The following is a 24112-nucleotide window of genomic DNA, read 5'->3' as shown; positions in this document are numbered from 1 at the left end:
TGGGACATTCTGCGGGGGCCGGGGCAGGCTGCGTGAATCTTCCCCTCCATTACACCAGGGTCATGAGGAGTGGGAGCAGGTCCCCACACCTCAAGTGACAGCCAGCAGGTCCTGTGCAAGGTCCTGCAGGTGAGCGGACGGGCCAGGACCTGCGTCTGGACCCCTCCCTTTGACACGGGGAGTCTAAGGGCCAGGCTGCCTGGCTCCCACTAGGGGGCGCTCTGCGGGGAGCACGGCCCTGAGGGAAGCGCTCCCTGGGGCTCCCCAGGCTCCTGGCACAGGGGCTTCCCACCAGAACAGGCGGCTGAGAGCACTTGGCCCTCGACGCCTGCTCTCCCAGTCTGGAGAGGCCCGCAGGCAGGTGTGGGCGAGGAAGCTGCTAGCAGCGGCTCACGGGAGCAAGAGGGAAGTCACCCTGCAGGGAGGGCGACCCTGAGCCTTCACACAAGCTCCCAGCCCCGGCACCGGCCGTCTGGCTTCTCCATTGAGAACAGGGACGACACGGTGGGACCCAGGGGAGCTGGAGGACTTTAACTTAAAAGGAGGGACAGAGATCGCCTTGGACTCTGGGTATTGTCCCCAGGCTCAGAAAGGCACTAGCCCAGGGCCCACCCACAGACGCGGTGATGTGTGTGCTTTGGGGCCACCCATGCCAGCGCTTGTCGGCACAGCAGTCAGGACTTCCCTCTGTCACACGGGTCACACGAGCAGACAGAGATGGCACAGAGGCGCGAGGCCTGTGCTCAGCAAATGCCCCTCAGATGCCCTGGCGCTCCTCTCCTGCCTACTGCCCTTAGTGCACGGCCCACGTCTGCGCACACGGACAGCGGTCCGGACAGCCCGGCCGTCCAACAGCGCCCTTCCTTGACAACGTGGTAGCATTCGAGGTTTTAGTGAAGAGAGGGCTGTGTGCTTCTTGGTGGCACAGCAGTGCTCAGTGTGCGCCAGGCCAGGCCGACGCCCAGCGCCACAGTGGGAGAGGAGACGTGGGACTCCAAAAGCAAACCCCAGGCTGCAGAAGCCACAGAGCCATTCCCACGGGGCGGCCAACGCAGCCCCGCAACCTACGGGGCAACATGGAGAGGCTCTGGTTGCCAGAGGCGCTGCGAGGTCTCCGCGGATCTGGTTCCTGTTGCTACCCAAACGAGAAGGGCGCGTGTTCAGGCGGGAGCGGCAGAGTGGGGACTCACCGGGCTGTTGAGGATCATCAGGCACTGGTCGAAGTGGTGGTGCTCCATGATGGAGTGGCAGTACAGCTGGGCCAGCGGGTGCTCTGTCCTGTGGGCATGGAGAGAGGAGAGGCTGCGTCCTCAGTGTGGCTGAGCTCAGCAGACTGCCTCACCCAGCAGCCAAGCCTGCCCGCCCTCTGCCCTCCGGGTGAGCAGCCACCTCTGGGAGCAGGCAGGAGAACCTGCCTGTTCTGAGTGTGAGCAGTGTTGGTTTCACCAGAGTGGACCGGCAGTGTGGGGACAGCAAGGGAGAACCGCCCCAGGAGTAAGAAAAAACCTGTTATACATAATATTATCGCACACATTACAGTTTTCAGTTTCAGAACTGCATCTGACTTAGACTCTGAAACCAATTCACAGGTTAGCTTTGCCTTTGCAGTAAAGCTCAGGTCGGGGTCGGTGTGTTCCCAGCGCTGATGAGGTGGAATTCAGGGGCCTGTGCACTGGACCCAGGCCCAGGGAGCTGCCCAGGCTCGGCCCCCTGGAGGGAAGCAGGCGGCTGAGTCAGTGGTTGCTGGTTCCTGCAGTGCCCGACGTCGCCAGCTCTCTGAGTTGACCCAGTGGTGCCCGGGCTGAGCAGAGAGGCAAGGCAGTGCCCAGTTCAGCAGGCGGGAGACAGCCAGGCCTGCACAGGGCGCACTGCTGCATCCAGTGTTCGCCTCTGGCCCTGCGCAGCCCCCACCACCTCTGTTCCCAGCTGCAGGAAGGGGCCGGTGAGTGCTGGCAGGTGTCCGAGGCCCCTGGCTAGCTGCCACTCCCTGCAGTTCTCTGACCAGCAGGTAATTTGTGGAGGGTTCAGAAGATGCTCCAGGCTGAAGGACTGTGAGGTGTGAGCACCTGGCCAAGTGAGCCGCCACAGGGAGATGAGGGCCGCTAGGCCCAGAGCCCGCCTGCCTCACCCCTGCTCACTCCTGCACCTTGTGCTCAGGAGTGGCTGGTCCTCGGCAAGGGGAAAGACAGCAGGCATTGCCGGAAGGAGAAGGATGGCTGGACCGCCTGGGTCCAGCCTGAGCTGGGAGGCCCAGGGAACTTCCAGGAGCCTACGCCAGGGAGGCTGCGGGCCCTGTGCCCTCCACCATCCTAGGCCGTGCCTGCAGGGAAACCAGGCAGAGACCGCTGGCTGCAAGACGGGCATCTCGGTACGTGCTCTGGTGACGGAGGTTCAGAGGTCACTGAACTTGAGCCTGCTTGGGTGGACACACGTGGTGGAGGGGATCCGAGTGTGTCTCCTGCCCTGCATCACTCTGACCAGCGCCTCGGTGCTCCCCGTGGCCTCCACGGGCTGCCTGGGCTAGGAAAGGCAGGCAGGGCCTCGCCACCGCAAGCTGGAACCCAGCGGGCATCACTTCCTCAGATGCAGAAGGGTGCTTCCCCTCGGGGAGTGGACAGGTGCAGGCGGGCTCGCCTTCCATCTCAGAGCACAGCCTCCTGAGCCCGCAGGAGGGAGGCGGGGCCCACACTCCCGGCTCACAGCCATGCGCAGAAAGCCAGGCTTCCTACCCTGCGGCCTCCCACTCCGGCAGACGCTGGTGCCCAGGAGGACCTAGAAAACCATGCGGGCAGGGGTCCACTCCCTGAGCTCAGAGCTGTGGCACTCAGCCAGCCTGGCCAGCCACGGGTCCAGCTCTGAGCGGGCTGTCAGGACGTGTGCAGAAACAGGAGCCTTTGAAACAACAGGCAGCGGAGCCCTCAGGAAGGCCACCCTGCCCCCTCCCCAGGACCACAGCCTAGTGGCCCAGACACGCTCCTCACTCAGGGCCCAGACCTCTCCCGCCACCTGTCCCACACACCTGGGGCCTGCACGGCCTCCCTTCTCTGCGCCTATTGTAAGCTGGCGTCCATCTGACCCTCCGCCCTCCTGGCCCTGGCTGGCACTCCCCGTCTCTTCACGTTAGGGATCTGCACACCCCGCAGCCTCGGGGCAGCGGGCCCAGACTGATGGCCACTGCCCCTACCCACCAAGGCACAAGGCAAGTTGTGGATACCACGGATGGCTGAGGGCAGCCCAGGGGACATCCAAGACCCGTGGTGTCAGCTGGCACAGGCCCTGTTCGGAGCAGGCGGCAGCAGCGTTCGGTCCTTCAGAGTCACAGGCCCCCAGTTCCCCGCAGGGTGGGCTGTCCATGGCGGCCGCTGACTCTGGGGTGTGTGGACTGACTCTTCAGTAACACCTGGTCTCCAGGCTGCCATGACCCAGCCTTGGCAGGGGCACTCACACTAGACAGGCTCCATGGGTGGGCCTTGTACCCCACCTGCACTCTCCTTGGTCCCCTGGAGGCCGCCAGTCCCAAAGGCAGTGCAGGACGCCAGCCCCTTCCTGCACCTCCATCACCAGGGCTGGCGGTGCCCTCAGGACTCCTCTCCAATCTGGACCCAACTCCTTGCGGGACTATGCCTCCCGCCTGCCCTCTGTGCCACCCACCAAGAGGGCCCGCCCCTGCCTTCCTGTAAATCGAACACTGGTCCTGGCCAACACTGCCTCCTCCAGCACTGGAGCTGGACCTCACTGGTCCTGGCCAACACTGCCTCCTCCAGCACTGGAGCTGGACCTCACTGGTCTGGCCAACACACTGTCCTCCAGCACTGGAGCTGGACCTCACTGGTCTGGCCAACACACTGTCCTCCAGCACTGGAGCTGGACCTCACTGGTCTGGCCAACACTCCCTCCTCTAACAGTGGAGCTGGACCTCACTGGTCCTGGCCAACACTGCCTCCTCCAGCAGTGGAGCTGGACCTCACTGGTCTGGCCAACACTCCCTCCTCTAACAGTGGAGCTGGACCTCACTGGTCTGGCCAACACTGCCTCCTCCAGCAGTGGAGCTGTACCTCACTGGTCTGGCCAACACTCCCTCCTCTAACAGTGGAGCTGGACCTCACTGGTCTGGCCAACACTCCCTCCTCTAACAGTGGAGCTGGACCTCACTGGTCTGGCCAACACTCCCTCCTCCAGCAGTGGAGCTGTACCTCACTGGTCTGGCCAACACTCCCTCCTCTAACAGTGGAGCTGGACCTCACTGGTCTGGCCAACACTCCCTCCTCTAACAGTGGAGCTGGACCTCACTGGTCTGGCCAACACTCCCTCCTCTAACAGTGGAGCTGGACCTCACTGGTCTGGCCAACACTCCCTCCTCTAACAGTGGAGCTCGACCTCACTGTTCTGGCCAACACTCCCTCCTCTAACAGTGGAGCTGGACCTCACTGGTCTGGCCAACACTGCCTCCTCCAGCAGTGGAGCTGGACCTCACTGGTCCTGGCCAACACTCCCTCCTCTAACAGTGGAGCTGGACCTCACTGGTCTGGCCAACACTCCCTCCTCTAACAGTGGAGCTGGACCTCACTGGTCTGGCCAACACTCCCTCCTCCAGCAGTGGAGCTGTACCTCACTGGTCTGGCCAACACTCCCTCCTCTAACAGTGGAGCTGGACCTCACTGGTCTGGCCAACACTCCCTCCTCTAACAGTGGAGTTCGACCTCACTGTTCTGGCCAACACTCCCTCCTCTAACAGTGGAGCTGGACCTCACTGGTCTGGCCAACACTCCCTCCTCTAACAGTGGAGCTCGACCTCACTGTTCTGGCCAACACTCCCTCCTCTAACAGTGGAGCTGGACCTCACTGGTCTGGCCAACACTGCCTCCTCCAGCAGTGGAGCTGGACCTCACTGGTCCTGGCCAACACTCCCTCCTCTAACAGTGGAGCTGGACCTCACTGGTCTGGCCAACACTCCCTCCTCTAACAGTGGAGCTGGACCTCACTGGTCTGGCTGATATTCCCTCCTCTAACAGTGGAGCTGGACCTCACTGTTCTGGCCAACACTCCCTCCTCTAACAGTGGAGCTGGACCTCACCGGTCTGGCTGATATTCCCTCCTCTAACAGTGGAGCTGGACCTCACTGTTCTGGCCAACACTCCCTCCTCCAGCAGTGGAGCTGGACCTCACTGGTCTGGCCAACACTCCCTCCTCTAACAGTGGAGCTGGACCTCACTGGTCTGGCCAACACTCCCTCCTCTAACAGTGGAGCTGGACCTCACTGGTCTGGCTGATATTCCCTCCTCCAGCAGTGGAGGTGGCCACACTGGCAGGTCCAGTCTCCCTCTCCAGCACCCCACGGTCCCCGTGTCACACAGGCAGGACTCACTCAACGCTGTCTGCACTGGTCATCATCATTTCTTGGACCATGGCCTGAAGACGGAATCCACACCTATGTCTGCAGCCCTTCTGCCAGGGGAAGTGCCACACTCTAACAGCTGCTCATTACCCATCGGTCTGACTGGCAGGGCACTGCCCCATGTCATTTCCTCACCTCCAAAGCGAATCCCGTCAACAGCAAGATGGTCTTCCTGTACCCACAGCAGCCCACTGCAGACGTTTCTCTCTGAAACCCAAGGGCCACCCTGCGCTTTCCCTTGTGCAGTCTGCACCTCCCCCTGGGTCCCCCACTGCCTGCTCCTACAGTGATAGTCCCACCTCCACCCGAGACCCCGCTGTCCCTCATCCACCCGTGCTGTGGGAGAAGCATGAGCAGTGCTTCTGTCCACGTGTTCCGGGCGCCTGCAAGACCCCGCACAGCTGACCTCTTGGCCTCGGATGGTGAGCCAGTGTCAGACACAGACTCGGGGCTGCCTGGGAGGCCGCTCCTATCTCAGAGAGCCTTCCTGGGGTGGCTCCAGCGACGGGGTCCTGTCGACCTGGAGCTCCTGCTGCCCACTGCTGCCCCTCTGCGCCTCTGGCGCTCTGACTTTCTCTACTGAGGAGTTGGGACGTTCAGTGGGGTCTGCCCAAGGCACGCCCCTTGGAAGACAGTGCTCTGTATGGGAACGTTTAGGGTGCTCTTCTCCCCGGAGCCCCCGTGAGGAAGACCCAACTTTAAGTATTGCCCATTTGCTTAGAAGGAAAGAGAAAACCCTGGAAAATTCTTAGCTGCTTCTTTGAAAAACTACAGGAAGAGATGAAAGTCTCTGAAACTTTTAACTTTTTTAAGAAAACTATCATTTGGCCCAAGTCTGATCTGAGCAACACTCAGCAGCCTACGACTTTTTCCCAGGATTTTTTGTTGTTGTTAAGAGAGAGGATGACGCTCCTCCAGATGTTTATCTGGTAATTATTTTTATATAAACAAAGAAAAAATAGTTGAGTGTATTTTCCTCACTGTCAGGCAGAGCAGCAGGGCATCATCTCTGTGCCAACAGCCCGGTGACGAGAAGACCCTGGGCTCTGCGGCGGGTGGTCAATCACAGCTCGTGTCCACTGGTCTTTAGGTCATGCTGCCGAGCGTCACCTGTGGCTTGACCACGCTGGGAATCTTTTCTTGTCTGCGTCGTTCCCTTTCATAACTTCTCTTCAAGTCAGAATCAGGATGAAGTGCAGGGGACAAAGGACCTGTCACCCTTCCAGTTCTCCAAAAGTCAGGTTTTCAAGAGGGACCAGCAGCCTGTGACACCAGACCGGAGTCCAGGATCCTTCCCTGCCTGGGGCCAGCACAGGACACGGCTGCACGTCCCAGCACAGGACACGGCTGCACGTCACGCGATTTTTTCCACAGGAATCTTTCGGGCCACGCAGAGAAAGGCCGAGAGCAGAGCCCTCTGAAGCTGCAGGACGTCTGATCCCTCAGAACTCCCGGAAGCTCACTCCTGTGCACTGAAGGACGCTTGTAGAGAGAGGTTCTGCATCAGGATGTGGACTTTTCAGCCAAGTTGCTATAGGAAAATGACAATGTCACAGAGGCTCCACCGTCTGCGAGGGGTGATGGCGCCTCTCCATGGGGCCTGCAGCAGGCGCACCACTCGCTTATGGCCTTGAGGTCAGAAGCTCTGGTCCAGGCCTAGGGTCCTCCCTCTGGACCACCAGGGGCAGGTTCCAGTGCCACTCAGCGTCTCTAGCATCTGCTACTGAACTCACACAACGCGCCCCGGCCTTCCCCTTGGCCTGGGTGCGGTGACGCCACCCTGAGGTGGCTGCGTTTTATCCATCTGCAGCTCCCTGGCCAAGGCCGCAGGGGGACTGTGCAGGGGAGTGGACTTGGAACTCAGATCTGGCCACGAGGCCTACTTCTCCATAACCGTGCTAGGTGCCTCCCCTGACCCTGACCCACAGAAGCCTTGTCCAGAGCGCGGCAAGGGAAGCACATGTCCACACTGCCGTCTCTGCTCCAGGGGAAGCTGCCCCCGAGCAGCCTCGGTGGTTCTCTAGAGAGGCTCCTACGCCAGGAGTGCACGCACTGAGGCACAGCTCCCGCCAAGCCAATGAGACACCATCCTCACCAAGGCACCCGAGCCTGCGGCCTGGGGAGCTGGCCGGCAAAGTGCTGTACTTGGTCATTCCCCTAAATACAGCCCACGTGCATGGAAGGAGCTCAACTGAGACTCCCACCACCCACTTCTTTCTGTGGCTTTAACTTTAAACACACGCCCCACAAAGGCAGGGAACGCTCCCGTGTGGCCGGGCGGCCGCTCACCGCTGTATGTAGGAGTTGTTCACGCCCCGGTGGTCCAGGTCGTGGCTGAGCGCGGCGATCAGCAGTGCCAGGACCTCCAGGTCGGTCAGCTTGTTCTGAGGGTGTCAGGGAGGAGAGAGGCGGTGAGGGCGCTGCGCTGCTTCACCAGGACCCACTCTGCGGGAAGCAGCGTGCGGTCACCTGCAGCAGGGCACCACAGTGCCCCTCAAACAGAAGCCAAGGAGTCTCAAAAGTGGTAATCTGTCCCCATGGAGGAAATATCATTTTAGGGGATTCTGGGGAAGGACCCCAGAGCCAGCCAAGGGTTGAGCCCTGAGCCACACCCCAGCCCCAGGCCACTGACTGTTCACTCTCTATGTGTTTGGGGAACCCTGTGACAAGCCTTAATCCACTTTCCCTCCTTCAGTTCCTTGCAGACTGTCTCCCTCGCCTGTCAGCCGCGGCACCACTCAGAAATGTGGGCATGGGAACTCCAGCAGACCACAGAAACAAGACGGCCAGGGAGAAAAACCTGGCTTTCAAGATTTAAAACTGTGTTCCTGAGCCAAACATGGGTCATTTCTGAGTCTGCCTTATGGCCTCGGGGCTCCCAGATGCGAGTTGGAGTTGGCGCAGGCCCTCCTGCGGAAACGCTCAGTGCTAGAAAAGGTTTCTAAGCACACACAAAGACCGCTGCTTCTGAGCACCCTCTGCTTAAGTGTATCCTATGTCTCATGAACGTTTGCCCGGCAGGGAAACACTATCCAGCATCTGCACAGCCTCTAGGTCAGCGGTCACTTCTACGCCCGTGCTGGGCCAGCGCTCCACCCCTGCCTGCGGCCCAGCCTTTCCCGCTTGCAGATCTAGCCATGTGAACCCATGAAAGCTGAGACAGACAACAGCTGTGGACTTCATTAAAGAGCAGAGTGAGGGGTCTGAACGAACGGAGGCCTGGGATGGACGCAGGACACGGAGGACGACTGCTGATCCCTGCTGGGATAGGATCTCAACAGAGATGGGGTGAGAGGGGGCCTGGGAAGAGCGCTCGCCTGCACTGCGTCTGCACATCTCCCTCCAGCCCTGGTCAGTGTCGAAGGAAGCAGACCCTTTCTACAAGGTAGCACTGGGAATCATCTGAGTGCTCCAGAGGAGGCAGTGGAGAGCCTGGGGTCCCCAAGAGCCCCACTAGCCGTGGGCGGCTTCTGGGGGCGCTGCTCTGCCTAGGGCGACGGGGAGCACGGAAGGTGGAACTTTCTCACCCCTCCAGTGCGGCCTGCCACAGGAGATGATTGCTTTCCCACAAGCATTCTGGATAACAAGAGGTTTCCTAAGGGTCTGCGTGGCCGCTCGTACTGTCTGTGACAGTGAGCACCGAGGCGTTTTGCTATCCCAGGCTTTCCAACAAACGCGCCCTCTCCAAGTGGCAGGTAGCTAACTCCAGACCCACTAGTGCACATTACAAGGAAGACTCTGCTGTCCCTCTCCCGGGCACCGGATCTGAGCGGCTCCAGGCGCACCTGGATCTTGCCGGCTCTCAGGGCAGCGAACATGCACTGGGCAGTGTTGAAGGCGTGCCTCCAGTTGTGGTAGGCCACGTGCTTCCGGTAGTTCTTCTTCACACTCAGGACCCACCTGCACAGCACCTGTGGAGACAGCACAGGAGTGACAACAGCCCCAGCACCGCACGCTGCGGCTCAGGTACTGCAGAAGGCTCAGTCCAGCCTCGGCAACGAGAGGGGCAGGCCCCCTGCCTGACACCTGTGCACGAGGAAGCTCCTGGCCAGGACCTGCTGGGGGGCCAGGGCTCAAGCTGCAGCACTTCCAACCGGAGCCCAGGAACCACCAGGCTAACCAAGCTGGACATAAGATGCAAAACGCTGCGGATGGAGAAAGGCACCCTTGGCACGGCAGCACTGGCTGGCTCGTCTTGGTTGTTAGTGCACCGCGGCGTGTGTGACAGTGGGGTGCATTCTGACACATGCACACGTGCACAGGACAAAATCTGCTCATTTCCCCTCCCCTCCCCTTCCCCTCACTCATGTGCACTACAGAGGGGCTTAAAGTGGAGTCCTGGGATCCGTTCAGAGTGTACACAGCACAGTGCGGTCAGCTCCATTCTGCAGCCCCTCTGTCCTTCCCCTCCTCTCTCCCCCAATCACCTTCCTCTATTGCTCTCCCTTCTATTTTCATGATATTTCCCTTTTTAAAATTCCTTAGTTTCCTATGACTTCTGTATAGGAGAGAAATCACTCAATCCTGGGCTTTCTAGTCTGGCCTCTTTCACTAACATGATGTTTTCCAGGTCCATCCACTCACCAGTGAGAGGTCACTTCATTCTTCCTTACAACTGAGTGAAACTCCACGGTGTATATGCACATTTCCTTTACCCATTCCTCTGCTGATGGACACCTGGGCCAGTTCCACAACTTTGCTACTGTGACTGTGCTGCTATGAACATCAGTATGCCCATGTCACTGCAGTGTGCTGACTTTAGGTCTTTTAGATAAAGACCTTCCTTTCAGGAATCTCCACACTGCTTTCCAAAGTGGCTATATTAATTTGCAGTCCCACCAACGATGGATGAGTGTGCCTTTCCCCACAACCCTGCTGGTGTTTATGATTGTTTGCAGTCTTGATCGTTTCCATTCAAACAGGAGTGACATGAACTCTCAGAAGTTCTGGTGTGCATTTCCATGATTGCTAGGGATGTTGAACCCTTTTCACACACTTGTTGGCCATTGGAACTCCTTCTTCTGAGAAATGCTGGCTCAGTTCATCTGCCTGTTTATTGCGTGGGCTCTCTATATTTTTGGTGTTAAGCTTTTTGAGTTCTTTTGTGTATTTTGGATATTAATTCCTGTTGAAAGAATAGCTGACAGAGATCTTCTCCATTCCATAGGCTCTCTCCTAGGGCTCATTTCCTTCACTGTGCAGAAGATTTTTAATCTGATGCCACCCCCATTTATTAATTATTGGTGTTATTTCTTGAGCTTTAGGAGTCTTATTAAGGAAGTTGATCTGTGCTTTCTTATGACAATCAGAAATTTTCTGGTCTAATTCCTAGGGTTTTGATCCACGTTGAGTTGACTTTTCTGCAGGGTGAGATGGGGATCTAGTTCCATCCCTTTACATATGGATTTCCGGTTTGCCCAGCACCTTTTGTTAAACTGGCTGTCTTTTCTCCAGTGCATGTTTTTGGTGACTGTCGAGTGTCAGACGGCTCTAAGTCGGTGGCGTGTCTCGGGTCTTCTCTCCACTGGTCCCTGTGGTACAGCCCGCCTCCTGAGCGGCTCTTCTTGCTCGGCCTGCTTTGGCTACTCGGGTTCTCTTATCCTTCCAAATGAATTTTAGGACTGTTTTTTCTACTTCTGTGAAGAATGTCACTGGTATTTTGACAGGGAGGCACTAAATCTGTAGATTGCTTGCTAAGATATCCCACCCTGTGGCATCAATGAGGGCAGCCTGAGAAGCCACACCTGTAGGGATTCTCCCTCGGAGAGCAGGCTCTTCCTGGGCTCATGTGCTGCACATCTGCACAGGTCATAGGTGCCAGGCCTTGGGGTGGGGTGGGGCGGGGCAAGTGCATGTCCAGGGACAACGAGAGCTCCAAGTCCTAACACACACTGATGAGATCTCTGACCTTTCAAACTATGCTTATGTCTCGGGCAAAGTTACTGCTTAGCTGCCAAGAACCAGGCTTTTGAAGATTGTATATGCAAGATAAAGCTCTGGGTCCACAGGAAAACAACAACAGCAAAAGTAGCTTAAAGATGGAGAAAGAAGCTCATCTCTGAGCAAGGGCTACCGTCTGGGTTCATGAACCTCAAGAGGAGCACTGAACAGACTCCCAGAGGCCTGGGCTGAGCCTGTTATTCTGGGTCTATGTTGGCGTCAGAGCATGATACTGGTGCTCCATAGCAGGAGGGAAGACCGGTGGGTCTACGGACCACAGTCCGGCTCTCTGGGCCCCAAGAGCAGGTACAGCCCATGGCTGGCCTGTGGGGTCCGGCTCCCCACCCCCAGTGACGTGGGGTCTGGCTCTCCCCCGAACCACGCAGTGACATGGGGTCCGGCTCTTAACCCCCTGCCAGTGATGTGGGGTCCGGCTCTCCCCCGCATCATTCAATTCTTGACTTTCTAGTCTGGCCTCTTTCACTTAGCATGATGTTTTCCAGGTCCGGTTCCCCTCCTACAGTGACGTAGGGTCCGGCTCTACCCCTACAGAGTCACAGGCATGGTTCACTTGGAGAAGGACGGGCTCGCACCTCCAGCTATAGACCTGGTGCAGGACCCTGGCTGTGTCTGCCCACCTTCCTCTCTGGCCATGGGCCCCAAGAGCAGGCACAGCCCCCAGCTGGCCAGTCACAGGCATGGGTGGACACGTCCATTGCAGACTGACAGGCAGAGTAAGGCTTCTCTCCAGGGAGGACAGTGGTACCTGAGACAGGGTGTCCAACTGTGAGCGACTTGCAGGCCGAGTTATCCCCATATGGGCCTTCTGTCCACCCTAGTTCTCAGGCACTGGACAGAGCCCCACAAGGCCAACAATTCCTGGGTATCTCCAAATGGGAACGAGCAGGTCCTGACCCGAGTCTCCTGGGAGGCCAGAGTGAGGGGGTCAGCCAGCTCTCGGCCTCACCCACAGGTGACCTGTGGGCACGGTGGGCCTCCGTCAGGGCCTGGACCCTTGCTGCAGACAAGGACACTCACGACTGTCCTCCTTAATATACTGGTAGTACATCAGCCACCACCGTGCACAGCCCTGGCTCAGACCTCCTGGGGACGAGAGCCCAGCCCCTCTGGACGGCTCCCAGGCCCCTCACCCCGCTCCTTACCCTGCTCTCACCCACCTGTCCACTACCCAGCCTTCTGCATCCAGCTCCGACATCCAGAACACTCCCTTGTCCTTCAGCTGGAGCTGGACAGTGATCAGTGCGTACTCTGGGTCTTTAGATGGACAATGGTTTTTCTTTTAAAACACAAGGAAACCCAATGACTTGGGAGGCCGGGGCAGTGGGAGATTGAGGCCCGCCTGGGCAACCCGGCAAGACCACGCCTCAGAGGCAACACACGCCTCTCGGAACCAAGCAGTCCTCCGTCCAGGCTAGCACCCAGCACTGCCTCCCTGGCCGGTGCCCCACCTCATGCTTCATCTGGAAGCGCTGCACGAGGCGGAGGTCCGTGAACATCCGGACCGTGCACAGGGCCGTCTCCAGGTCCGACAGCTCGAAGTCGCTGAAGCGGAAGTCTGTGATCTTGAGGGTCTGGGCAGACGGCACCACAGCAGCCTTGGGCGAGAGGAGAGAGAGAAAAGAGCTGTTGCCTGAAGCGGCAGCGGCTCGCGAAGCCTTCTCACGTTGCTCTAGGGAAACAGTTCACTGTGATTCTTTATTCACTTGTTTTTAATGTGGCTCTAGTTTGGATTATGAAATGTCCCTCAAAGCCCATAGGTCAGTGATACTAAATAAAAGCCAATTGCTCTAAAGGCTATCTGACTGACAAAGAGCTCCATATCAGGCTGCCCACCAGCTGCCAAGGCCTGCGTCCACCATGCCGGCACTTCAGCAGTAGCCACTGGGAATTCCGGTCATCCTGGCACTGTGGTCAAGGTGTTTGACTCCCACCCACGTGTGTCCACCTGCAAAGTCAGCAGGCTGGAGTGGGCCGAGGTGCCACATTCCCTGAAGCTCCATGACCTTCATCTCTGGCCCCAGCTCTCTGAGCCTCTCTCTGCCTCCTCACCGTGGGCCATGCCGCACCATGAGTTACGGGGGTCTGGCTGGGCCCTTCCTGGGTAGGACCCAGCTCTGCCCCCGATTCTCCTGCACTGAGGGAGGTGGGTGGGTGCAGACTCTGCCACCACCCCTGCCCAGAGGGGACCCTACCCGCTGTATGGGGTGGAGGAGGGTGGGCTGCAGAGTGCAGCCTCCCTTCTCTCTTCAGAAGGCTACAAATGAAAAACAACCACTAACAGGCAGCAAAGGCAGGAGCAGGCAGAGTGATGGGATGCACACTTCCCATCACCACGGTCACCATGTGACAGGCTTCCCCTCACCAACTTCACATGAGAGTGTCACTTCAGACCTTAAGAGGGGCACACGCAGATGTACAAACTCAGATGAGGAGTTTGTGATGTTAAAAATCATAAAAAGAAGAACAATCATAATTTCTAAAATCTGAGAAAACGAATAGAGATTAAGAGTAGATTAAGGGACTCCCAAACTGGTTCACACTTAGGCACATTGCTCCACATACAACAGAAGTCATGCACAAGGACCCACATGTGAACTGGAGCCACAAACAGCCATGCACAGGACTCGGCACCTGGAAACCAGACCTGATTCACACCTAGGCCACAGCGTAGCTCCATACAGACACCCCACAGGAGAACAGGACCATGCACAACCTTACACAGGGCTCAGGACCTGGAACCCAGACCTGGTTCACACCTAGGCCACAGCACAGCTCCATACACACACCCCACAGGAGAACAGGACCATGCACAGCTGTTCACAGGGCTCAGGACTTGGAACCCAGACCTGGTTCACACCTAGGCCACAGCATATCTCCATACACAGACCCCACAGGAGAACAGGACCATGCACAGCCATGCACAGGGCTCAGGACTTGGAACCCAGACCTGGTTCACACCTAGGCCACAGCATATCTCCATACACACACCCCACAGGAGAACAGGACCATGCACAGCCATGCACAGGGCTCAGGACCTGGAACCAAGACCTGGTTCACACCTAGGCCACAGCATAGCTCCATACACAGACCCCCCATGAGAACAGGACCATGCACAGCCATGCACAGGGCTCAGGACCTGGAACCCAGACCTGGTTCACACCTAGGCCACAGCATATCTCCATACACAGACCCCACAGGAGAACAGGACCATGCACAGCCATGCACAGGGCTCAGGACCTGGAACCCAGACCTGTTCACACCTAGGCCACAGCATATCTCCATACACACACCCCACAGGAGAACAGGACCATGCACAGCCATGCACAGGGCTCAGGACCTGGAACCCAGACCTGGTTCACACCTAGGCCACAGCATAGCTCCATACACAGACCCCACATGAGAACAGGACCATGCATATCCATACACAGGGCTCAGGACCTGGAACCCAGCTCTAGTTCACATTAGGCCACAGCACAGCTCCATACACAGACCCCACAGGAGAACAGGACCATGCACAGCCATGCACAGGGCTCAGGACCTGGAACCCAGACCTGGCTCACACCTGGGCCACAGCGTATCTCCATACACAGACCCCACAGGAGAACAGGACCATGCACAGCCATGCACAGGGCTCAGGACCTGGAACCCAGACCTGGCTCACACCTGGGCCACAGCATAGCTCCATACACAGACCCCCACATGAGAACAGGACCATGCACAGCCATGCACAGGGCTCAGGACCTGGAATCCAGACCTGGCTCACACCTGGGCCACAGCATATCTCCATACACAGACCCCACAGGAGAACAGGACCATGCACAGCCATGCACAGGGCTCAGGACGTGGAACCTAGACCTGGTTCACACATGGACCACAGTGTAGCTCCATACACAGACCCCACAGGAGAACAGGACCATGCACAGCCATGCACAGGGCTCAGGACCTGGAACCCAGACCTGGCTCACACCTGGGCCACAGCGTAGCTCCATACACACACCCCACAGGAGAACAGGACCATGCACAGCCATGCACAGGGCTCAGGACCTGGAACCCAGACCTGGCTCACACCTGGGCCACAGCGTATCTCCATACACAGACCCCACAGGAGAACAGGACCATGCACAGCCATGCACAGGGCTCAGGACCTGGAACCCAGACCTGACTCACACCCGGGCCACAGCATATCTCCATACACACACCCCACAGGAGAACAGGACCATGCACAGCCATACACAGGGCTCAGGACCTGGAACCCAGACCTGGCTCACACCTGGGCCACAGCATATCTCCATACACAGACCCCACAGGAGAACAGGACCATGCACAGCCATGCACATGGCTCAGGACCTGGTACCCAGACCTGGTTCACACCTAGGCCACAGCATAGCTCCATACACACACCCCACAGGAGAACAGGACCATGCACAGCCATGCACAGGGCTCAGGACCTGGAACCCAGACCTGGCTCACACCTGGGCCACAGCGTAGCTCCATACACAGACCCCACAGGAGAACAGGACCATGCACAGCCATACACAGGGCTCAGGACCTGGAACCCAGACCTGGTTCACACCTGGGCCACAAGGTAGCTCCATACACAGACCCCACATGAGAACAGGACCATGCACAGCCATGCACAGGGCTCAGGACCTGGAACCCAGACCTGGTTCACACCTGGGCCACAAGGTAGCTCCATACACACACCCCACAGGAGAACAGGACCATGCACAGTCATGCACAGGACTTGGGACCTGGAACCCAGACCTGGTTCACACCTAGGCCACAGTGTAGCTCCATACACAGACCCCACAGGAGAACAGGACCATGCACAGCCATGCACAGGCTCAGGACCTGGAACCCAGACCTGGCTCACACCTGGGCCACAGCATATCTCCATACACAGACCCCACAGGAGAACAGGACCATGCACAGCCATGCACAGGGCTCAGGACCTGGAACCCAGACCTGGTTCACACCTAGGCCACAGCGTAGCTCCATACACACACCCCACAGGAAAACAGGACCATGCACAGCCATGCACAGGGCACAGAACCTGGAACCCAGACCTGGCTCACACCTAGACCACAGCATATCTCCATACACAGACCCCACAGGAGAACAGGACCATGCACAGCCATACACAGGGCTCAGGACCTGGAACCCAGACCTGGTTCACACCTAGGCCACAGCGTAGCTCCCATACACAGACCCCACAGGAGAACAGGACCATGCACAGCCATGCACAGGGCTCAGGACCTGGAACCCAGACCTGGCTCACACCTGGGCCACAGCGTAGCTCCATACACACACCCCACAGGAGAACAGGACCATGCACAGCCATGCACAGGGCTCAGAACCTGGAACCCAGACCTGGTTCACACCTGGACCACAGTGTAGCTCCATACACAGACCCCATAGGAGAACAGGACCATGCACAGCCATGCACAGGGCTCAGGACCTGGAACCCAGACCTGGTTCACACCTGGGCCACAGTGTAGCTCCGTACACACACCCCACAGGAGAACAGGAACATGCACAGCCATGCACAGGGCTAAGGACCTGGAACCCAGACCTGGCTCACACCTGGGCCACAGCATAGCTCCATACACAGACCCCACAGGAGAACAGGACCATGCACAGCCATACACAGGGCTCAGGACCTGGAACCCAGACCTGGTTCACACCTAGGCCACAGCATATCTCCATACACACACCCCACAGGAGAACAGGACCATGCACAGCCATGCACAGGGCTAAGGACCTGGAACCCAGACCTGGCTCACACCTGGGCCACAGCATAGCTCCATACACAGACCCCACAGGAGAACAGGACCATGCACAGCCATACACAGGGCTCAGGACCTGGAACCCAGACCTGGCTCACACCTAGGCCACAGCATAGCTCCATACACACACCCCCCATGAGAACAGGACCATGCACAGCCATGCACAGGGCTCAGGACCTAGACCCAGACCTGGTTCACACCTGGGCCACAGCATAGCTCCATACACAGACCCCACAGGAGAACAGGACCATGCACAGCCATGCACAGGGCTCAGGACCTGGAACCCAGACCTGGTTCACACCTGGGCCACAGTGTAGCTCCATACACAGACCCCACAGGAGAACAGGACCATGCACAGCCATGCACAGGGCTTAGGACCTGGAACCCAGGCCTGGTTCACACCTAGGCCACAGCATATCTCCATACACACACCCCACAGGAGAACAGGACCATGCACAGCCGTTCATAGGGCTCAGGACCTGGAACCCAGACCTTGTTCACACCTGGACCTCAGCGTATCTCCATACACACACCCCACAGGAGAACAGGACCATGCACAGCCATGCACAGGGCTCAGAACCTGGAACCCAGACCTGGTTCACACCTGGGCCACAGTGTAGCTCCGTGCACGGACCCACCTGAGAACAGAACCTGCACACCATGCACAGGGCTCAGGAAGGGCTCAAACACTGCCTATGAACCTCCTGCAGGAAGTCACCTGCCCCTGACCCCACCACTAATGGCTAAGGTGAGCATGCCCATCAAAGCAGGAGCAGTCATGAGAGCTCTGGATCCTTGCAGCTGAGTCGGAAGGAGCCAGCACTGTCACTGACTTCCAAGATGAGCCCATAGGTGACTGGCAGTGCTAGAGGTGCTAGAGGTGCAGGTCCTCGTAAGTCACCTGCTCAAACCTTCTTGGTGTAGCCTGGCTCCCCAGGGAGGGTTTTCTGAAAGCAGGGGACAAAGCTCCTGACCTGCCCCCCAGCACTGACTCAGCCACTGCCCTGGACCCCTCTGGTCCACCTGGACACTGTCACCAGCAGCTATCGGGAACTCAGATCATGATGACCGGTGCCCCCGGAGGGAAGGTGGAGGCAGGAGGCAGACTCTCTGGACTCCTGCCTCCAGTCCCGCTTGTCCTCTTCTCGCTCTCGGGCACAGCAGGCCTCTCAGGACCCCAGGTCCGTCTCCCTCTGGACACACCTCTAGTGGCTGCAGAAACCCCAGTGAAGTTGTGGCCTGACGCACAAGCGCCCCTGCAGGAGGACCCCAGGCCTGGCTCGCCTCGACCGGTCCCCCACTGCTTCTCCAACCAGGGCCGATCACAGAAAAGGCAGGCCCTGGTCAGGCCCACGCTGCCCGAAGGCTGGACAACAAGTAAAACTTTGTTTCATCCCAGTAACTTAACTAATTAACTCTCTAGTAACCAAAGAACCAGCGGGGTTCCTCCTGTGACCCATCAGAACGCTGGGCTTGAAGCACTACTTCCCTATACCCACCTCTAAGCCAAGAGAAGGTGTTAGAAATGGGATTGAAGACTCACGCACAGCAAGGAAAATCCTGTCAACTAAGTCCTCACCATAACCTGAGAACTTTCTGTGCACAGGCATAAATATGCAGTGTATCTCACACGTTGTCTGAATCTCCTGAGAATAAATTTCCAAAAATAAAAGTTAAGGAAACTTGAGGGCCTTTCAATTGCTTTTGGGTTTTAAAGTGAGACCGATGATGTCATGGAGACAGCAATTTTGGCAATTGATGTGGGGGCAGACACCTGTGAGGTCGGGCTGCAGAGGAGTCTCACGCAGGGAGTGACAGCCGAGTGGAAGCCAGTTGCTGAATTTCAACGGGTTTCAATGAATTGCTTGCCCTGCAAGTGCTGTGACCCTGAGGTCCCGCTGCAGCTGCCAGAGCCACGTTCCCAGTGGAACAACAGATGGTTTGGGACAATACACAATACAGCAATTTTCAGCTATTCCAGAGTATTTTCTCTCTTGCTAAAATTATAAACATAATTGAGAAAATGGTTTTCAGATTCTTTTGAAAGACAGTCCTACTTTCGAAGTGAAAGGCAGAGTTGGGTATGCTGGGGGCTCACTTTTTTTTTTTTTAACATTATCTTTATAAATTCCTCCACTTGCTGGTTCTTATTTATCTGGACACGGCGGCAGAGTGACTTGGCCTCCCTAGTTCTGCTAACCAGTAGCCTGGGACCAGCACCCTGCCGTGTTCTCCCAAGGGGCAGTCCCAGCCCACGGCCCACACTGGAAGAGGAGTAGGCAAGCAGCCCAGCCAGCTGGGCACTGCCTGTGGGCAGTGCCCTCCAGACCACATGCCTTGCAAGCAGGGGAAAACTGCTGCTAAGTCCACTGCTAATAGGGCACCCACGATACAGGGCCAGTGCCCCCAGAACCAAGCCCAAGATGCCCCCCTTCCAGAGAAGTCAGCTGAGCCTCTGGTACTGCTCCTGGCCTCTCGCTCCCACTCACAGGGTGCCCAACGCCTGCAAGTGCCACCTGCCTCCTGCCTGCCAACGCTGGGTGCTGTGCCAGTGGGCTGCAGTGCCCGCTCTCCCTCATGCAGTGTGGCCTAGCACCAGTCTCCTGCTCCCCCGGCTCCAGGGGCCCCCAGCTGTGCACTACCAAGAGAAGCCGGGCAGAAGGCCCAGCCCGTGGTGAGGCTGCTCACTGGCCATTCCTAGGCAGCTCGTCACACCTCTCTGTCACGGGCATGGACTTAACATCAGGGGCTGAGTGGGCAGACTTCCAGGTCCCCACCAAGGCCGTGCCCCGAGGGTGTCCACGCTCGTCTCCCCCTGGGCTCAGTGCACTGGCCCGTGTGGACCAGTTTCCCACACAGCAGGCACAGCCGCGGGGTCAGAAGCCGAAGCCACACGGCAGACTGTGAAAGCCTCGTGTCACTGAGCCTGTCAGATGAAGGCCCCACAACAAGACGGAGCTTGGCCTTGGCCTAAGCAGGATGTAAGACTGAAGCCATTGCTGGAAGCCCAGAGTCACAAGGTGCCACCAAGCCAGCCGTCCTATGGCTGCGCTGAGATCGGTGACTCTGCCTGGGAGAGAGGAGAGCTGAGGAAGGTCCAACGTGTGCCCCGTCGGCTCAGCTCAGGGTCAGAGTCCAGGACCTGCGCGGGCAGGTGTCCCGGGAGGAGCACGTGGGCACCAGGGTGCGCTGCAGTCAGGGCTTGGAAAGGAGGAAGGGCTTACCGCCAGGGCCTGCAGCTCCCGGGTCTCCTCCTCAGCCGCCGAGGCATGATAGGACAGGACCTGCAGGGAGAAGGGGCGGCGTCAGCCTGGGACCTGCTGGGCCTGCTGGGCCTCCTCGGGAGGTGACCTGGCCCCTCGGAGCACCAGACCCCAGCGCTGCCCGCTGTGCAGAGGGAAAACCACCGCTGGGTTCTGAGGCTCCCCTCGGGAAACAGAAGGCGAACTGGGCAAACACTGACTTGGGTTATTTTTGCTTCTGATCAGAAACTAAGGAGAAAAGACTGCATAAGCTGACATGCTGAAGTCGAATTTGGAGGAACAGGTCTTCGAGTGGAAGAGCAGAGTTCACAGGGCAAGGCCGCACGTAGACGGCAGGGTCCCTGCAGCTCACACAGCACCAAGGGGACAGGGCTCGCACAGCAGCCCAGACGTGGCGCTCAGACGCTCCTGAGGGACTCAGCCAGAGGGAGGATGAGGGCCTGGAGCTGGCTCTCGCCCACCCCTCAGTGTCCCCTGGGACAGTGACAGTCAGGCTCACTCCTTCCTACTGACCTCAAGACCCCTAGCTCCTTTTCCACCAAGGGACTGATGTTACTTAAAATATCTATTATAGTTCTTAAAGTGACGACGTGGAGGCTCTGTTCTGAGGAGGCCACGTCCCCAGCCCCCAGCCACGTGCGGGATCCGAGTGTGGCGGGGCGGGGCCCACAGTCTACCTTGGGACCGACACTCCTCTTCCCCCGACTTCCTTCCCTCATCTGAACGCTCAAGCGTGCTTTGGAGCTTTGCTGTTTGGGTTCTTAAATACTACTTTTGTGAATATCCCCACGGAGGGATGGGCTCAGCTCTGGGCAGGGGCAGGCCATGGTGGCAGACCCTGTGTCGACGGCCATATCACAAGAGGCCACTGCAGAAAAGCCAGGGTGACCCAGCAGCAGCAGCCACAGGACCTCACAGGGTCCTGGAAAGCTCTGCATGGGTCTCCCTGGCTTCCACGGAGGCCGAGGACCTGGAGTAGCGCTGCGCTTGCGCTCTGCCCACCTCCAACGTGACCATCTGCTGGGCCATGGCCCGCTCCACCGCCTCGTACATCTGCGTGTTCTGGATGCCCAAGCCACAGAAGATGACAAAGGCCTCCAGGAACTGCTCGTCGCTGCGGCTGAAAGGCCTGGCCTCACCGGTGCTCTCGTCCCTCTTGTTGACGAGTTGGCAGACCCCTGTGAGAATGAGAGGGAAGCCGTCAGGTACTGGCCGACGCAGCACCTGCCCAGGTCAGCTCTGCTGTTCTCCTGGCCAGTCTGCATCCCCCCTCCACGCGCAGCTCGGAAAGCAGGCCAGACCTGTCCGTGAGGGCAGCCCACGCTGTCCTAACACACTGCTGCCATCAAGAGTCCCGGAGGACGGTCTTCCTCCAGCTCAGTGTGGAATGAGACCAGTCGAGTCCCCGAAGACAATCTGCCCTTTAGAGACTCACTGGGTTTTGAGCACTTGCCAAGGGACGGTCGGATGCAGCCTGGAATTCCGGGTCACACAGACAGCCCTCCTCACCCAGACCCTGGACTTGGACTCAGCAGCACTCAGAGAGGGTGAGGAGAAGAGGAGCCTCACACAGCACCCCGAGGTCCCGGGGCGCCCCCGAGCGCCCGGGAGAAGCAGGTCTGTAGACCATCGGATCCCACGAATACAGTGACGGTCTGCTTAGAGGGCGGATCTGGCCACCTTGGAAGAGCATCAGGACCTTCCAGGTCCTGACCCTCCTGGAAAGCCAAGCTGGGGGAATGGAGGCCTCCGTCGACGTCAGGACGGCCTCTCCTGCGCTGGGTGTCTCCAGGAGACCCGGTGCTGCCGCCTGGGCTTGGTGAGGCACACCACCAGACCCTCCTCACTGTGTGTCTGAGTGGTAGCACGCGCCTGTGATCCCAGAGGCTCTGGAGATGGAGGCAGAGGCATCGGAAGTTCAAAGCCAGCCTCAGCAATTTAGGGAGACCCTCAGCAGTTTAGAAGACCCTGTCTCTAAATAATACATAAAAAGGTGCCCCTGAGTTTAATGTCTTGTACCAAACCAAACAGAAAACCAGAACAAAGACCTCTGCCGGCTTCCACCAGGCAGCACCGTGGGAAGTACTGAGGGCACCCATCTCCGTGTCTCACACGCGCTTTCTCTGCACTGAGACACTGTTGGGGTGGTCACCTTACAATCAGGAGCTCCTCATATTTTACTGAAACCATTTTTTTCCGTTCATGGAGATAAATAAAATGCCTGCCAACCATGGCCTCCTGTGAGCACCTCCACCCTCTCCTCCCATCAGTCCTGCCCTGTCTGCTGACAGGTAACAGTCACTTGGTGTGACTTGGACAAGGCCGGGTGAAGAGCCCATAGGGTAAGCCTGGTCCACCGACTCTGATTCCCGTAGGCCTCCGGATGGCACGTGGTGGGTGTCGATAACTATCTCACAGGGACAGGTACTGACCTCTCTGTGAATCTAACCTGGGAGAGTCAGCGTCCTAGAGACGAGTCCGGCACATTCAGGTCACTGCACTCGAACTCGGTGCTCCTGGTGCCGATGGCACGTCTGTGCGCCTGCCCAGGTTCGCTCCCGGGGCTGTCGGGGGGAGCTTTGCAGTACCGTTCTCTGACAAGCTGGCCTGCCTGTGTCCTCCCTGCTCATCCTCCACAGTGGACAACCCACGCTGGCTCCTGCCAGGACTCCCGAGGGCTCCCTGTCACTTCCCACCCACCCCACTGCAGAGCTGCGGGCCTCCTTGAGTCCCCTGGCTTCCTGCCCCCTTCCGTGGGGTCTCCTTGGGCCACACTGTCAGACTTCCCGGCAGCTTCGCCTGGGACAGCCCTGAGCATGGCTTGGTCAGTGGCCTTCGAGGGATCCCTTAGGGTCCTCAGTGTGCCCAGGTTGCCCGGAGCCTCACTCTGTCCCCCACAGAGCTCCCGCCGCCCCTCCCCCATGTCCTTCCACCAGCCCTCCCCCATGTCCTTCAATGTCCTTCTTCAGCCCCGCCCCTATGTCCTTCCACGCCCTTCCACCCCCATGTCCTTCCCTCTCTCCATGGGCCTCCGCAGCCTCCAGCGCCCTCCTCAGCCTCTGGTGGGAGGCCTGGTCACAGTCGCCGGGCTCTCATCCTCTCTGAACCCCCAGTGCTGACCAGCTTCATCTCCTCAGAGTCTCTGGGGGCCGGCCGTGCTCCATGTCCACGGGCACTTGGGCTTTCTCCTAGTGTCCTGTCCACGCTGTCGTCCGACTCTGCCTCGGCCCATCTTGTGCACATTGGGTTCTCAGAATGTCCCGTATTCCTGCCCGTAAGGATTCCTCAGTGCTGGGCAGGGGGTCCTCCGGTCCCCGAGCAGGCCTCCTGGGCAGTCTCCCTGACCAGCTCCTGCAGCTGGCTCCGCATATCTGCTCACTGTGGGCTCTCTGTGGGGTCTCTGTGGGGTCTGCTGTGGGTTCTCTGTGGGGTCTGCTGTGGGTTCTCTGTGGGGTCTGCTGTGGGTTCTCTGTGGGGTCTGCTGTGGGTTCTCTGTGGGGTCTGCTGTGGGCTGGCTGTGGGCTGGCTGTGGGCTCTCTGTGGGCTGGCTGTGGGCTGGCTGTGGGCTGGCTGTGGGCTGGCTGTGGGCTCTCTGTGGGGCCGGCTGTGGGCTGGCTGTGGGCTGGCTGTGGGCTGGCTGTGGGCTCTCTGTGGGCTCTCTGTGGGGTCTGCTGTGGGCTGGCTGTGGGCTCTCTGTGGGCTGGCTG

The 24112-nt window shown here is 58.6% G+C and overlaps 1 protein-coding gene across 1 annotated transcript in view; it reads right to left on the bottom strand.

Moving 5' to 3' along the window:
- The window catches only part of Pde5a (phosphodiesterase 5A), a 56942-nt gene that overhangs the window by 20459 nt on the left and 12371 nt on the right, over window positions 1-24112 (bottom strand). Inside the window, exons 4-9 of the mRNA XM_077110192.1 lie at window positions 21408-21583; window positions 20367-20426; window positions 12805-12951; window positions 9181-9306; window positions 7685-7779; window positions 1191-1278 (exon numbers count right to left, since the gene is read on the bottom strand). Coding sequence (XP_076966307.1) covers window positions 1191-1278; window positions 7685-7779; window positions 9181-9306; window positions 12805-12951; window positions 20367-20426; window positions 21408-21583 — 692 coding nt within the window. The remainder of the gene's footprint in view (window positions 1-1190; window positions 1279-7684; window positions 7780-9180; window positions 9307-12804; window positions 12952-20366; window positions 20427-21407; window positions 21584-24112) is intronic.

Source organism: Callospermophilus lateralis, chromosome 8 (genome assembly GCF_048772815.1).
Source record: "Callospermophilus lateralis isolate mCalLat2 chromosome 8, mCalLat2.hap1, whole genome shotgun sequence".
NCBI classification, from domain to species: Eukaryota; Metazoa; Chordata; class Mammalia; order Rodentia; family Sciuridae; genus Callospermophilus; species Callospermophilus lateralis.
The sequence above is the reverse complement of the archived record's forward strand: the minus strand, read 5'-3'. Positions and strand labels throughout refer to the sequence as shown.